Raw genomic sequence first — 15,825 nt, 5'->3', positions numbered from 1 at the left:
GGGATCCTCAAGCAGCGTTTGTGGAGGCTCTGGCAATTCCATGGAACTTTCGGCTGCTGTATGTGTTTCCTCCGGTGTCACTCCTGCCCAGAGTAATACGGAAGTTCAAGCAAGAAGAAGGAAACCTACTTCTGGTCGCTCCAGCGTGGCCCAGGCGGCTCTGGTTCTCTGATCTACAGGGCCTTTTTCGTTTGATCGTCCCCTTCTACTTCCACAATGATCAGACCATCTCGTTCAGGGCCCTTGTGTTTACCAGGACTTGGCCCGTCTAGCTTTGACGGTGTGGCTCTTGAAGCTTCCGTCCTGAGGGCCAAGGGTTTTTCTGAGGCGGTCGTTCAAACTATGTTGAAGGCCCGTAAGCCGGCTTCTGCTCGGATTTACCATAGGGTCTGGAATGATTACTTTACATGGTGTGCGTCTCACAATCATGAAGTTTTCAAGTTTAGCACGGCCACACTGTTGGCCTTCCTACAACAGGGCCTGGACTTAGGTCTTCGTCTGGCTTCCCTCAAGGTTCACATTTCTGCCTTGTCGGTTTGGTTTCAGAGAAATATTGCTGCCCTACCTGATGTTCATATGTTCACTCAGGACGTGTTGCGGATTCAGCCTCCTTATGTGCCACCTGTTGCCGTTGCCCCTTTGGGATCTGTCGGTGGTTTGGAGGCCTTGCAAGAGTCTCCGTTTGAGCCTCTTGCCTCTGCTGACCTTAAGTGGCTTTCCTTTTAAGGTGCTATTTTTGCTGGCTATTGCTTCAGCTAGAAGGGTTATCGGACTTATCCTGTAAGTCGTCCCCATTTGATTTTTCACCATGACTGGGCGTTTCTTAGAACGCGGCTGGGTTATTTACCCAAGGTGGTGTCTTCCTTCCACCTTAATCAGGAGATTGTGGTTCCTGCCTTTAATTCTCCTGAGTTGTCTTCCAAAGAGCGGTCTTTGGATGTGGTACGGGCTCTCATATCTATGTGAAGAGAACCTCCTCCATTAGGAAATCTAATTTCTCTTTTTGTACTGTTTGGTTTCACAAACGTGGCTGGCCTGCTTCCAAGCAGACCCTGGCCAAATGGATTAGAATGGTGATTGCACATGCTTATGTACAGGCTGGTCGTCCAGCTCTTGCTACAATTAAAGCCCATTCTACTCTGTTGGTTGGACCTCTTGGGCGGCCCACCATGGTGCGACCCTTGAACAATTGTGCAAGGCGGCTACGTGGTCCTCAGGGAACACGTTTATTAGGTTCTATGCCTTCGATACTTCTTGGGCCCGCTACAGTGCGTCCCCTCCCATAAGGAACTTCTTAAGGACATCCCAGATGTTAATCCTTGTAGAGCCCAGTGTACCCCGCAGCAGAAAACGAGATTTATAGTAAGAACTTGCTGTTAAATCTTTCTGCGAGGTACACTGGGCTCCACAAGGCGCCCACCCTGAAGCACTTAGCTTTTTTGGGTTGGTGTGGCATATCCGCTGACACCCTCTCCTGAGGTGAGTGTGTGGTGTAATTGGCTATGAGCGATTGTCGTCTCTAGTACCTGCTACTGCATTGGGCTTGTTAATGAAACTGAGCTGCTGTGCACGGAGGCGGGGTTATAGAGAAGGCGACGCTGTGCATCTTGGGAACAGTCAAAGCTTTGGGCCTGTTGATGCCTCGGATCAAGATCCAAGTCTACACCCCGATGTTAATCCTTGTGGAGCCCAGTGTACCTCGCAGAAAGAAATATAACAACGGTAAGTTCTTACCATAAATCTTGTTTTCCCTATAGATTGTAAGCTTGCGAGCAGGGCCTTCCTACCTCTGAGTGTTAGTTTATTACCCAGTTTTTTGTGTATTATTGTGTCAATTGTAAAGCGCAACGGAATTTGCTGCGCTATCTAAGAAATGGTTAATAAATACTGCTGCAGTATCTCAGGCAATGATTGTGTATCATGCAATGCACAGTGTTCCTCTTCTCCAGGGGGCTCACTAGTGTGTACTCAGTGTAGTATTCCTTTTCAGGCTAGTGGGGTGGAGCCAGCATGGCTAAACTCCATTAGGGGATGATTTCCACCATCTCTACTAAATGAGTTTATGCAAAAGGACTCAGTACTCAGACCAGCATCTCAGTCCTCTACCATTTGTCCCCAAAAGCGTACTTTGGCCCATATCCTGCATTCTGACTGAAAATGATGGGACAGAAATGGAGGAAGGTGAAATGGACATAGAGGTAGGGGAGGGTACTCTGTCGCAAGGTATTGAGGCTCTCATAGTCTCTAACAGGGAAGTCCTAAATATTCCTGATGAGGTGTGTGAGGAATCTTACTTTAATGTAAAGAAAAAATCCTCAGCCACTTTTCCTGTGTCAAAGGAATTAAATACCCTGTTTGAAGAACCCTGGGTTAATCCAGATAAGAAATTCCAAATACCTAGGTGGTTATTGTCATCTTTTTCTTTTCCTCCTGAGGATGGAAAAAAATGGGAAAACCCACCGATAGTGGATACTTCAGTCTCCAGGCTCTCACATAAAATAGTATTATCTGTTCCTGGTGCAGCGTCCTTAAAGGATACAGCTGATCGTACGATTGAGACTACCCTCAAATCTTTGTATTCTGCTGCAGGGGTGGCTCAGAGACCTACTATAGCATGCGGGTGGATTACATGATCCATTGCAAAATGGTCTGGTAATTTAATTGAGGGTTTAAACACCTTACCTCAAGATGAAATAGTTTTATTCCTGCAACACATACAAGATTCTGCAAACTTTATGGTTGAAGCCATTAAGGAAATAGGTTTGCTTAATGCACGCACCACAGCTATGGCAGTGTCGGCATGCAGGGGATTATGGCTACGTCAGTGGACTGCTGACACGGACTCAAAGGTGTGGAATGCTTCGCTTATTTGGCGATGAGCTTGATGGGTGGATTCTCAGCAGTAGCCTTTGAAATCCAACTTTCTACCTTCTGCAGCTCTGCCAGTTAGGAAGACATACTCAGGACCCAAATTGTATTCCTTTTGCGTGGCAAAGTTTTGGGGCAGGGCCAGAGATTCCTCTACCACCGCCAGAGGTGCTAGAGGTAAACCACGCAAACCAGCGGCTGTTGGTTCTCAGGATCAGAACTCCAGCTCTGTCGCCTCAAAGCCTTTCCGCATGACGGGCTGCGATGCCTGGGAGACAGGCAGGTGGGAGCCCAGCTAAAATTCTTCAGTCACGCCTGGATAAGATCTTGCCAGGATCCCTGGGTCATAGACCTTATATCCCAGGGCTACAGGATGAGTTCCAGGATCTCCCACCTCACAGATTCTTCAAATGAGGCTTACCAGTTTCACAAGAAGCAAGAGTAACCTTAAAAGTGTCACAACTGAGGGCCTGAGCTGACGGGAGGCAGCCTCAGTTGTAGGGGCTGAGATGTACCGGAACCTGGGAGGTTGTATCAGACCCCTGGACATGTAAGTAACATGAATAATAACTGCCCGAAGGCGTGACCACAACAACTTGGATAAAAGTCAATGATGTTTATTATGACAACTCCGCAACACAGCAGCAGTAAAAGAAAACGTAAAAGTCAGCAAAGAATAAATACAGTTCCTGGGTACTACAGGATGGCAGGAGCCACAGGGCACTGGTAGTGTGAGATAGTTCTTATGATCTTCTAGATGGAAAGTCCTTACCAGGCCCGACTGTAGCAATGGAGATAACCCAGGATTGTGCCAGCTGGTGTTCCAGGAAAAGCTGGGTTGCTGAAGATAAAACAGCTGCTGTGGATACTGGCTGGAACCAGACTGTTGTTAGCACGGAGTGGATACTGGCTGGAACCAGTTAAATAATAAATGAACTTGGGAGCGATGAAATATGAACTGAAATGTAGAACTTGAGAGCGGAGAAATAATAATACCGGTGGAGAGTGGTAAAGTGTAGAAAGGACACCGGCCCTTTAAGGGAAGCTGTACTCTGCTGGAAGCTGAGCTGGAAGCAGGTAATGTTGTAGCTGGAAACAGATGAATCCACAATGGATTGGAGAGTCAGGCTACACCGCAGGTGGAATGCTGGTGCGGGTCTCTATGGTGGAAGTCTTGAGACAGGAGCTGGAACCTGGAAGACAATCACAGGAGAGAGACAAACAGGAACTAGGTTTGACAACCAAAGCACTGACGCCTTCCTTGCTCAGGCACAGTGTATTTATACCTGCAGCAAGGAAGGGATTGGCTAGGCAATTATGCAGATTATCAATACTGAGAACAGATTGGTGGAAATGATCAGCTGACAGAATCCAAGATGGCTGCGCCCATGCAGACACTTGGAGGGAAGTTTGGTTTGTAATCCATGTGGTAATGAAAACAGTAATGGCGGCGCCGGCCACCGGAGACAGGAGGCGCCAGGCTGACAGATGCACATCCAACCACGCGGAGGCCGCGGCTGACGTAATCGCCACTCAGACACTCTGCATGCAGAAGTTCAGGGACGGCGGCGGAGGCCGCGGGAGACGCCATGCCAGGTGTAATATGGCGTTTACTGTGACAGCGTCCCAGAGTGACAGGAGAGGATACAGGAATGTACACATCAGGATAACAGATGGAATCCGGTCCTGGAGCGCTGAGCCAGCCTTAGGAGGCATCTGATGGGTAAGAAATGGCGTCCAGATACCCGGATCGTGACAGCACCCCCCCTTTAGGAGTGGCCCCAGGACACTTCTTTGGCTTTTGAGGAAACTTGGAATGGAATCTCCGGACCAAGGCAGGAGCATGGACATCAGAAGCATTGGTCCATGAACGTTCCTCAGGACCATAACCTTTCCAGTCAATAAGATATTGTAGTTGACCGTAACGGTGACGTGAGTCCAGGATCTTGGCCACTTCATACTCAACGCCTCGTTGAGTTTGGACTTTCGGAGTTGGAGGAAGTGAGGAATGAAACCGATTCAAGATCAGCGGTTTCAACAGGGAAACATGGAATGTCCTGGGTATTTTTAAGAAGGGAGGCAACTGGAGTCTGTAAGCAACAGGATTGATGACTTGTTCAATCTTGAAAGGACCGATATAGCGAGGTGCAAACTTCATACTGGGAACTCTTAACCTCAAATTCTTCGTGGATAACCATACCCGATCACCCACCTTGAGAGCAGGAACTGCTCGACGCTTCTTATCCGCAAACTTCTTGTACCTGAACGATGCCTTGAGCAGAGCTGATCGTACGCTCTTCCAGATATTGGCAAACTGATGCAAGGTGATATCCACTGCGGGGACAGAAGTTGCTGGAAGCGGTTGGAACTCAGGGACTTTAGGGTGGAATCCAAAGTTAGTGAAGAATGGTGTTGAAGCAGATGAAGAATGATACTGGTTGTTATGACAGAACTCGGCCCAGGGAAGTAATTGAACCCAGTCATCTTGAGAGGAGGACACATAGATGCGGAGGAAGGCCTCCAAGTCCTGATTCACCCTCTCGGTTTGACCATTGGTCTGAGGATGGTAAGCCGTGGAAAACTTTAGCTTGACTTGGAGGACTTGACATAAACTTCGCCAGAATTTGGCTGTGAATTGAACTCCTCGATCTGAGATAATTTCTTCAGGAAGACCGTGGAGTCGGAAGATCTCTTGTATGAATACTTGAGCCAACTTGGAAGCTGACGGAAGACCGGTGAGAGGAATGAAGTGTGCCATCTTGGTGAACCGGTCAACTACCACCCAGATGGTATTGAACTTGTTGCACATGGGTAAGTCTGTAATGAAATCCATCGACAAGTGGGTCCATGGTCGACGGGGAACGGATAGTGGAACCAGTTGCCCCGCAGGCGACTGGCGGGATACTTTATGTTGGGCACACTTTGGGCAAGATGCAATAAACTCCAAGACGTCCTTTTTCAGAGTTGGCCACCAATAGGACCTAGAGATAAACTCCAGGGTTTTTTGGATACCTGTATGTCCGGCAAAACGGGAAGCATGGGCCCAATGCATGAGCTTCTTCCTTAGCATCGGCTTCACAAAACTTTTCCCTGATGGGGGCGTAGAGTCCATCCCTACCGTGGAGAATGCCAACGGATTTATAATAGGATGCTTGTCTGAAGACTCTGACTCATTTTCTTGCTCCCATGAGCGGGAAAGGGCATCGGCCTTGCGATTCTGAGAGCCCGGACAGAACTGGAGTTTAAAGTCGAACCTGGAAAAGAAAAGTGCCCATCTGGCCTGACGAGGGTTGAGACATTGTGCGCCCTTCAGGTTTAAAAGGTTCTTGTGGTCTGTAAGTATGGTGATTGAATGAGAAGCTCCCTCCAACAGATACCTCCACTCTACTAGAGCGAGCTTGATGGCTAGCAACTCCTGGTCGCCAATGGCATAGTTGCGCTCAGCTGGGGAGAACTTCCGGGAGAAGAAACTGCAAGGGTGTAAATGGCCATCTTTAGCCCTCTGAGATAACACCGCTCCTACTCCAACGGAGGAGGCATCCACCTCTAAGATGAAAGGAGAGTCGATGTCAGGCTGTTTCAGAACAGGCGCAGAGATGAACCTTTGTTTTAAAAGATGAAATGCTTGCATGGCTTCTTCAGACCACTTGGACGGGTTAGCACCCTTCTTAGTGAAAGCAGTAATAGGCGCCACAATGGTGGAAAAGTCTCGTATAAACTTTCGGTAATAGTTGGCGAACCCTAAGAACCTCTGGACCCCTTTGAGGGTTAAGGGTACCGGCCAATTTTGGATTGCTTGTAGTTTCTCAGGATCCATCTCTAGTCCGGAACCGGACACAATGTACCCTAGAAACGGAATGGACTTGACTTCAAAGACGCATTTTTCTAATTTGCAATAGAGATGATTGACACGGAGACGGGACAGAACCTCTTTAACCCAAAAACGATGTTCCTCTAAATCGTTGGCAAAAATGAGGATATCGTCTAGATAGACCACGACATGACGGTATAGAATGTCTCTGAAGATCTCATTGACAAAATGCTGGAAGACAGCTGGAGCATTGCTCAATCCGAAGGGCATGACGAGGTACTCATAATGTCCGTCACGGGTGTTAAAGGCGGTCTTCCACTCGTCACCCTCACGGATCCGGATGAGATTGTATGCACCTCGCAAGTCCAGCTTTGTAAAGATGGTAGCTCCGCTAACTCTGTCAAAGAGCTCAGTAATCAGGGGTAAAGGATAACGGTTCTTGATGGTAATGTCGTTCAAACCTCTGTAGTCGATGCACGGCCGCAGACCACCATCTTTCTTTTTTACAAAAAAGAAGCCTGCGCCGGCTGGAGAAGAAGGTCGAATGAACCCCTTTGCTAGGTTCTCTTTAATATATTCCTCCATAGAATGCGTCTCAGGCAGAGACAACGGATAAGTTCGGCCTCGAGGTGGAACCTTCCCTGGAACGAGATCAATCGGACAGTCCCATTCTCTATGAGGAGGAAGGATATCAGCAGAAGCTTTACTGAACACATCTGTGAAATCTTGATATGGAGGAGGTGGAACATCAGACGACCTGGGGGAGGAAGAACAGACAGGCAATACTTTAAACAAACATGTCTCAGCACAGGAGGAACCCCATGCCAGGATTTGCGTAGTCGTCCAATCAATTGTAGGATTGTGAAGACTGAGCCATGGAAGGCCCAGGACCACAGGATGTGTGGCTCTTGGAATCACTAAAAAAGAAATAAGTTCGGAATGAAGAACTCCCACTCTCAGACGAACTGGTAGAGTCCTTAAAGAAATAACTGCATCAAAAATTTTGCTGCCATCCACGGCAGTTAAAGAAATGGACGAAGGAAGTCTCTCGGTGGGTAGGGACCACCGTTTAACATAGGCTTCGGTAATAAAGTTCCCAGCTGCTCCGGAATCAAGGAGGGCAATGACGTTCCGATAACGTTGAGCAACTTGAAGCGAGACTGGGAGATTACAATCTTGAGGAGATGGAGAGGAGATCATTACTCCTAGCCGGCCCTCTCCTTGGCGAGCTAGGATTTGGAGTTTCCCGGACGTTTGGGACAGGCATTAATGGTGTGAGACGGAGCTGCACAATAGAGACAGAGAAACTCGGAGAGACGTCTTCGGCGCTCAGCAGGAGTTAAACGGGAACGGCCAAGTTGCATGGGCTCATCTTTAGATGGTGACAGTTGACGAGGAGGAGGAGCAGAAGATTTTGGAGCAGATGATCTTCCACGCTCAGTTGCTCTCTCTCTGAAACGTAAATCAACTTTCGTGCAGAGTGAGATTAGCTCATCTAACTTAGAAGGTAAGTCTCTGGTAGCTAACTCATCTTTAATACGCTCAGATAAGCCATGCCAGAATGCAGCATACAGGGCCTCGTCGTTCCATGCCAGTTCGGATGCCAGGATCTGGAACTGTATCAGATATTGTCCTACAGTACGTGACCCCTGGCGTAAACGGAGAATCTCGGGTGAAGCTGAGGTTACCCGGCCTAGCTCGTCGAAGATGCGCCTGAATGTTGACACGAAGGCAGTGTAGGAAGATAGCAGGGTGTCGGACCTCTCCCATAACGTGATGCCCAATCAAGGGCTGAGCCACTGAGAAGAGAAATAATGTAGGCAATTTTTGTACGGTCACTGGGAAAATTGCCAGGTTGTAGCTCAAACTGAATCTCACACTGGTTGAGAAATCCCCTGCAGAATCTTGGAGATCCGTCAAATTTTGCTGGCGTTGGAAGATGAAGACGTGGAGCAGAAATGGGTAAGGTGGGTGGGGTTATAGCTGGAGTCACTGTGGTTGACGCACCAGACGCGCCTGATCCACGGAGAGTTGTCTGAATCCCATCCAGCCGAGTAGAGAGATCCTGGAGACAGCGGATGATGTGGCCCTGTGCAGCCTCCTGATGTTCTAGTCGGGCTGCCAGTTCTTGCATCGGCCTGGCCGCTTGATCCTGGTCTCCGGCTGGATTCATTAGGTCAGTGCTTACTGTCACAACTGAGGGCCTGAGCTGACGGGAGGCAGCCTCAGTTGTAGGGGCTGAGATGTACCGGAACCTGGGAGGTTGTATCAGACCCCTGGACATGTAAGTAACATGAATAATAACTGCCCGAAGGCGTGACCACAACAACTTGGATAAAAGTCAATGATGTTTATTATGACAACTCCGCAACACAGCAGCAGTAAAAGAAAACGTAAAAGTCAGCAAAGAATAAATACAGTTCCTGGGTACTACAGGATGGCAGGAGCCACAGGGCACTGGTAGTGTGAGATAGTTCTTATGATCTTCTAGATGGAAAGTCCTTACCAGGCCCGACTGTAGCAATGGAGATAACCCAGGATTGTGCCAGCTGGTGTTCCAGGAAAAGCTGGGTTGCTGAAGATAAAACAGCTGCTGTGGATACTGGCTGGAACCAGACTGTTGTTAGCACGGAGTGGATACTGGCTGGAACCAGTTAAATAATAAATGAACTTGGGAGCGATGAAATATGAACTGAAATGTAGAACTTGAGAGCGGAGAAATAATAATACCGGTGGAGAGTGGTAAAGTGTAGAAAGGACACCGGCCCTTTAAGGGAAGCTGTACTCTGCTGGAAGCTGAGCTGGAAGCAGGTAATGTTGTAGCTGGAAACAGATGAATCCACAATGGATTGGAGAGTCAGGCTACACCGCAGGTGGAATGCTGGTGCGGGTCTCTATGGTGGAAGTCTTGAGACAGGAGCTGGAACCTGGAAGACAATCACAGGAGAGAGACAAACAGGAACTAGGTTTGACAACCAAAGCACTGACGCCTTCCTTGCTCAGGCACAGTGTATTTATACCTGCAGCAAGGAAGGGATTGGCTAGGCAATTATGCAGATTATCAATACTGAGAACAGATTGGTGGAAATGATCAGCTGACAGAATCCAAGATGGCTGCGCCCATGCAGACACTTGGAGGGAAGTTTGGTTTGTAATCCATGTGGTAATGAAAACAGTAATGGCGGCGCCGGCCACCGGAGACAGGAGGCGCCAGGCTGACAGATGCACATCCAACCACGCGGACACAGCGGAGGCCGCGGCTGACGTAATCGCCACTCAGACACTCTGCATGCAGAAGTTCAGGGACGGCGGCGGAGGCCGCGGGAGACGCCATGCCAGGTGTAATATGGCGTTTACTGTGACAGCGTCCCAGAGTGACAGGAGAGGATACAGGAATGTACACATCAGGATAACAGATGGAATCCGGTCCTGGAGCGCTGAGCCAGCCTTAGGAGGCATCTGATGGGTAAGAAATGGCGTCCAGATACCCGGATCGTGACAAAAAGAAGCCATTCAAAAACTGTTACAGATCCAGGTCATTGTTCCAGTTCCACCTCATCTACAAAACAGGGGATACTATTCCAGCTTGTTTATAGTTCTGAAACCGGACGACTTCGTAAGACTGATCCTAAATCTCAAGTCATTGAACCCATATTTACGGTTGTTCAAGTTCAGGATGGAGTCTCTGAGAGCTGTGATCTCAGGTCTGGAAGAGGGTGGATTCTATTGTCTGCATATCAAGGATGCGTACCTTCACATTCCAATCTGGCTGCCTCATCAGGCTAATCTACGATTTGCACTGCAGGACTGTCGCTACGGGTTTCAGGCCCTGCCATTTGGTCTCACCACGGCACCGAGGGTGTTTACCAAAGTGATGGCAGAGATGATGCTACTCCGCAAACAGGGAGTGATCATAATCCCTTACCTGAACGATCTTCCGATAAAGGCTTCGTCCAGGGAGGTCTCACAACCAGATTACTCCAGGATCATGGGTGGATAATGAACCTGCCAAAATCTCACCTTGAACCAACGCTTAAGCTTCATTTCCTGTGAATGATACTGGACACAGTCTCAAAGTGTTCCTTCCCTTGGAAAAGGAAATGGTAATCCAGTCTGGTTCGGGCTGTCTTGAAGCCGACCCGAATCTCAGTACATCTGTGCATCCACCTTCTGGGGGAAATGGTGACCTACTACAAGGCAATTTAGTATGGAAGGTTTCATGTGAGGCCCTTCCAGCTGGATCGGTTAGACAAATAGTCTGGACCGCATCTATACATGTGTCAGACGATTCACCTGTCACCAAAAGCCAGGATTTCCTTCCTGTGGTGGTTACAAACTTCTCACCTGGTGAAGGGTCAAGGGTTCGGGAATCAGAATTGGATTTTGTTGACCACAGACGCAAGCCTCAGTCAACAGGGGGTGCAGTTCCAAGGAAGATGGTCAAATCAAGTTCTTCCAATAAACATCCTGGAACTGAGGGCAATCTGCAATGCCCTCCTGCAGGCCTGATTCCTTCTTCAGAATCAGGCCATTCAGGTTCAGTGGGACAATGTGAAGGCAGTGACAACATAAACCGACAAGGCGGAACGAAAAGCAGTGCCGCAATGCCAGAGGTGTCAAGAATTCTCCTCTGGACGTAAAACACGCTGTCACGTCGACAATCTGCATTTCGGGAGTAGACAACTAGGAAGCAGATTTCCTCAGCAGACACAACCTGCACCCGGGGGAATGGGGCCTCCACCTGAAGGTGTTCCAGCGGCTGACACTTCTGTGGGGTTGTCCACAAATTGACATGATGGCCCCTCGACTCAACAAGAAGCTCAAGCGGTATTGTTCCAGGTCAAGGGACCCACAGCGACGCCATGAGAACTCCGTGGGTCTACCAGCTGGTATACTTGTTTCCTCCAATTCCTCTGATACCAAGAGTTCTCAAAAGAGTAAAAAAGGAAAGAGTTCTTGACCAGTCCAGAGCAATCAGGATTGACTGAAGTGCCTCGTATGCAGATCTTCTCGAGATGCTCATCGAAGATCCGTGGCCTCTACCTCTTCGAGAGGAACTTCTGAAACAGGGCCCGTTCGTTTATCAAGACTAACCACGGCTACGTTTGATGGCATGGAAGTTGAGTGGCTGATTCTAGCCGAGAAAGGGATTCCTGACAAGGTCATCCCGACTATGATCCAAGCTAGGAAGGGGGTAAAGTCGAAACATTAACATCGTATCTGGAAGAAATATGTCTCTTGTTGTGAGAGCAAACAATAGTCTACAGTGGAATTTCATCTGGAAGTTTCCTGTAGTCGGGGGTGGATGTGGGCCTATGCCTAGGCTCCATTAAAGTTCATATTTTGGCTTTGTCTATTTTCTTTCAGAAACAATTGGCTTCTTTGCCTGAAGTACAGATGTTCTTAAAAGGCGTCCTACATATCCAACCTCCCTTTGTGCCTCCCACTACACCCAGGGATCTGAAGTTGGTTATACGATTTCTCCAATAAGACTGGTTTGAACCGTTACTGGAGGTAGATGTCAAGTATCTTACACGGGAGACCGCCACACTGTTGGCTTCGGCAAGACGCGTATCGGAACCGGGGGTAGCCCCTACTTGATTTTCCATGAGGACAGTGCTGAGCTCAGTACTCGACAGCAATTCCTTCCTAAGGTGGTGTCGGCGTTTCATATCAACCAGTTGATTGTGGTTCTGGTTGTTTCGGTCACCTCTACTGTTTCAAAGTCCTTGGATGTGGTACAGGCTTTGAAGATGTATGTAAAGAGAACGGCTCGTACCAGGAAATAGGACTTGCTGTTCGTTCTCTATGATGCCAACAAGATTGGGTGTCCTACTTCAAAGCAGTCGAGCCTGGATCAGGCTCACCATACAACATGCTTATTCCATGGCAGGTTTGCCGATTCCGAAATGTGCTCAGGCCCAGTCTACTAGGTCGGTGGGTTCCTCCTGGGTGGCTGCCGGGATACGGTCATTAGGTCGACCACCATTGGTCGACATGTATTAGGTCGACAGGGTCACTATGTTGACATGGTTATTAGGTCGACAGGTCAAAAGGTCGACATAAGATTTTATTTTATTACTATTTCATACTTTACGATCCACGTGGACTACGATTGGGAGCCATGCGAGGGGACACGGTGCACTAATTGGGGTTCCCCGTCACTTTACGAAGATGACACTTAAAAAACTTAAACTCATGTCGACCTAGTACATGTCGACCAATGGTGGTCGACCTAATGACCCATACCCGCTGCTGCCTGGGAGGTCTCGTCATTACAGCTTTGCCGAGCAGCGACTTGGTCGGGTTCGAACACGTTTGCAAAGTTTTACAAGTTCGATATCTTGGCTTCTGAAGACCTTCAATTTGGTCAGTCGGTTCTGCAGGAACCACAGCGCACTCCCACCCGGTTTGGGAGCTTTGGTACTTCCCCATGAATCCAAATGGATACCCAGTATCCCCAAGGACGTAAGAGAAAATAGGATTTTAATTATCTACTGGTAAATCCTTTTCTCGTAGTCCGTGGGGGATGCTGGGCCCCTGCCCGGTGCTTCGTTCTTCCTGCACGGTTGTTTGTTTAGCTGTTTGGTTCAGCTGTTGCGGTCTCTGTTTTTGAAGTTATGGTTAGCATGGCTATCCTCTTATGGGTGTGCTGGTTTGAAATCTCACCACTTTCCTTGTCTATTTTCTTTCTCTCAAAGTATGTCCGTCTCCTCGGGCACAGTTTCCTATACGGAGTCTGGTAGTTGGGGAATAGGAGGAGGAGCCAGCACTTGTAATCAAACTTCTATAGTGCCCATGGCTCCAAGTGGACCCATCTATAACCCATGGTACTAAATGGATTCCCAGTATCCGCTACGGACTGCGAGAAAAGGATTTACCGGTAGGTAATTAAATTCCTATTTTATCTTTTCTGATCTCTCCTGCTCCCAAGCACCAAACCCACCCCCATCTCATACATAGCAATGTGTAACAGTGACCTGTAATTCCTCTGTACACATCACACTGAGCGGAGTGACTGTGAGATTATCACATTGTCCCCATTCCCGTGGTGTGTGCAGAGAGAATGGCGACTTACTGGTGACAGTACATGTGACCTTATCCGTAGCATGTGTTATCCGCCTATGGTCAGTGCAGGAGATGAGTAATGTGTGTGGTCAGATGCTGAGGGTTATACAATTCTGGAAACATTAATAGACCATATATATAAGTATTGGTACCTGCTGCGGGAGGGTAGAGGTCTCAATTGGACAACATACATAAATATAACACAATGGTCAGTGACTGATATTTGTTATTGTATATAAATATATATCTTCACTTTTGTTATAAAAGAATTACCTGGTAACCTTTCTGCTCTAACAGATTAACTTTCTTACAGGACAAGTAAGGAGCAGGATTCATATTAAGAATATTACAAGAAGTTGGGGGAAATGGACATTGCGATCTGATGAAGCCAACTAAAGACGTCATTTCTACCTCTGATGGAGTTGCAGAATCTTCTCATTCTGGATAAACAAAACTTTCAATAAGTTAATTTACATCTCATTTCCTATATGATGAGTCTACCAGGAGAGAGATATCAGTGCTCCGAGTGTGACAAACGTTGCAGATGGAAATCAGAGCTTCTCAAACATCAGAGGAGTCACACAGGAGAGAGACCGTATAAATGTTCAGAATGCAGCAAATGTTTTTCCGGGAAGTCGGCGCTTGTTATACATGAGAGGAGTCACACAGGAGAGAAACCATTTAAATGCTCTGAATGCAGCAAATGTTTTTCTTCCAAGGGACAACTTGTTATACATGAGAGGAGTCACACAGGAGAGAAACCATATAAATGCTCTGAATGTAGCAAGTGTTTTACCTCCAAGGTAAACCTTGTTACTCATCAGAGGAGTCACACAGGAGAGAAACCATTTCATTGCTCTGAATGTAGCAAGTGTTTTCCCAATAAGTCACATCTTCTCAGTCATCAGTGGATTCACACAGGAGAGAAGCCATTTAAATGCTCTGAATGTAGCAAGTGTTTTACCTCCAGGCTAATGCTCATTACACATCAGAGGAGTCACACCGGAGAGAAGCCATTTCAATGCTCTGAATGTAGTAAATATTTTTGTTCAAAGCAACAACTTGTTACACATCAGAAGATTCACACAGGAGAGAAACCATTTCAGTGCCCTGATTGTAGCAAGTATTTTTCTTCCAAGCGACAACTTGTTATGCATCAGAGGAGTCACACAGGAGAGAAACCATTTAAATGCTCTGAATGTAGCAAATCTTTTACCTCCAAGCAAAAACTTGTTATGCATCAGAGAATTCACACAGGAGAGAAACCATTTCAATGCTCTGAATGTAGCAAGTGTTTTACCTGCAAACCTCATCTTGTCATACATCAGAGGATTCACACAGGAGAGAAACCATTTAAATGCTCTGAATGTAGCAAGTGTTTTACCTCCAAACCTCATCTTGTCAGACATCAGAGGATTCACACCGGAGAGAAACCATTTAAATGCTCTGAATGTAGCAAGTGTTTTACCTTCAAGATAAACCTTGTTATGCATCAGAGGATTCACACAGGAGAGAAACCATTTAAATGCTCTGAATGTAGCAAGTGTTTTACCTTCAAGATAAACCTTGTTATGCATCAGAGGATTCGCACAGGAGAGAAACCATTTAAATGCTCTGAATGTAGCAAGTGTTTTACTTCCAAGCAAACACTTGTTATGCATCACAGGATTCACACAGGAGAGAAACTATAAATATAGAGATGTAGAAAAAGTAATGTTCTCACTTTGTCCTTGGATTGTCCAACAATAGATGGTAATAAGTTTCCTTTTTTCTCTTACGTCCTAGAGAATGCTGGGGTCCGTATTAGTACCATAGGGTATAAGTGGGTCCACCAGCAGCCATTTGCACTTCAAGAGTTTAATAGTGTTGGCTGGCTCCTCCCTCTATGCCCCTCCTACCAGACTCAGTATAGAAAATGTGCCCGGACGAGCGGTCACAGCTAGGGGAGCTCTACAGAGTTCACTTAGAAAGTTTTTTTTAAGAGTTTATTTTACAGGGAGGCTGCTGGCGACAGCCTCCCTGCAGCGAGGGACTGAGGGGGGTAGCAGTGTCCGCCCTGCGGGGTCTTGAACCACTGC

General features: G+C 47.4%; 1 protein-coding gene across 1 annotated transcript in view; it reads left to right on the top strand.

Annotated features, from left to right (window-relative positions):
- Positions 1 to 15,553, top strand: part of LOC134935970 (zinc finger protein 605-like) — a 39,058-nt gene extending 23,505 nt beyond the window's left edge. Inside the window, exon 3 of the mRNA XM_063930832.1 lies at positions 14,061 to 15,553. Within this exon, the coding sequence (XP_063786902.1) occupies positions 14,236 to 15,438 (1,203 nt within the window). The 5' untranslated portion in view covers positions 14,061 to 14,235 and the 3' untranslated portion in view covers positions 15,439 to 15,553. The remainder of the gene's footprint in view (positions 1 to 14,060) is intronic.
- Positions 15,554 to 15,825: the final 272 nt, after the last annotated feature.

This window comes from Pseudophryne corroboree, chromosome 6, assembly GCF_028390025.1.
Source record: "Pseudophryne corroboree isolate aPseCor3 chromosome 6, aPseCor3.hap2, whole genome shotgun sequence".
NCBI lineage: Eukaryota > Metazoa > Chordata > Amphibia > Anura > Myobatrachidae > Pseudophryne > Pseudophryne corroboree.
The sequence above is the reverse complement of the archived record's forward strand: the minus strand, read 5'-3'. Positions and strand labels throughout refer to the sequence as shown.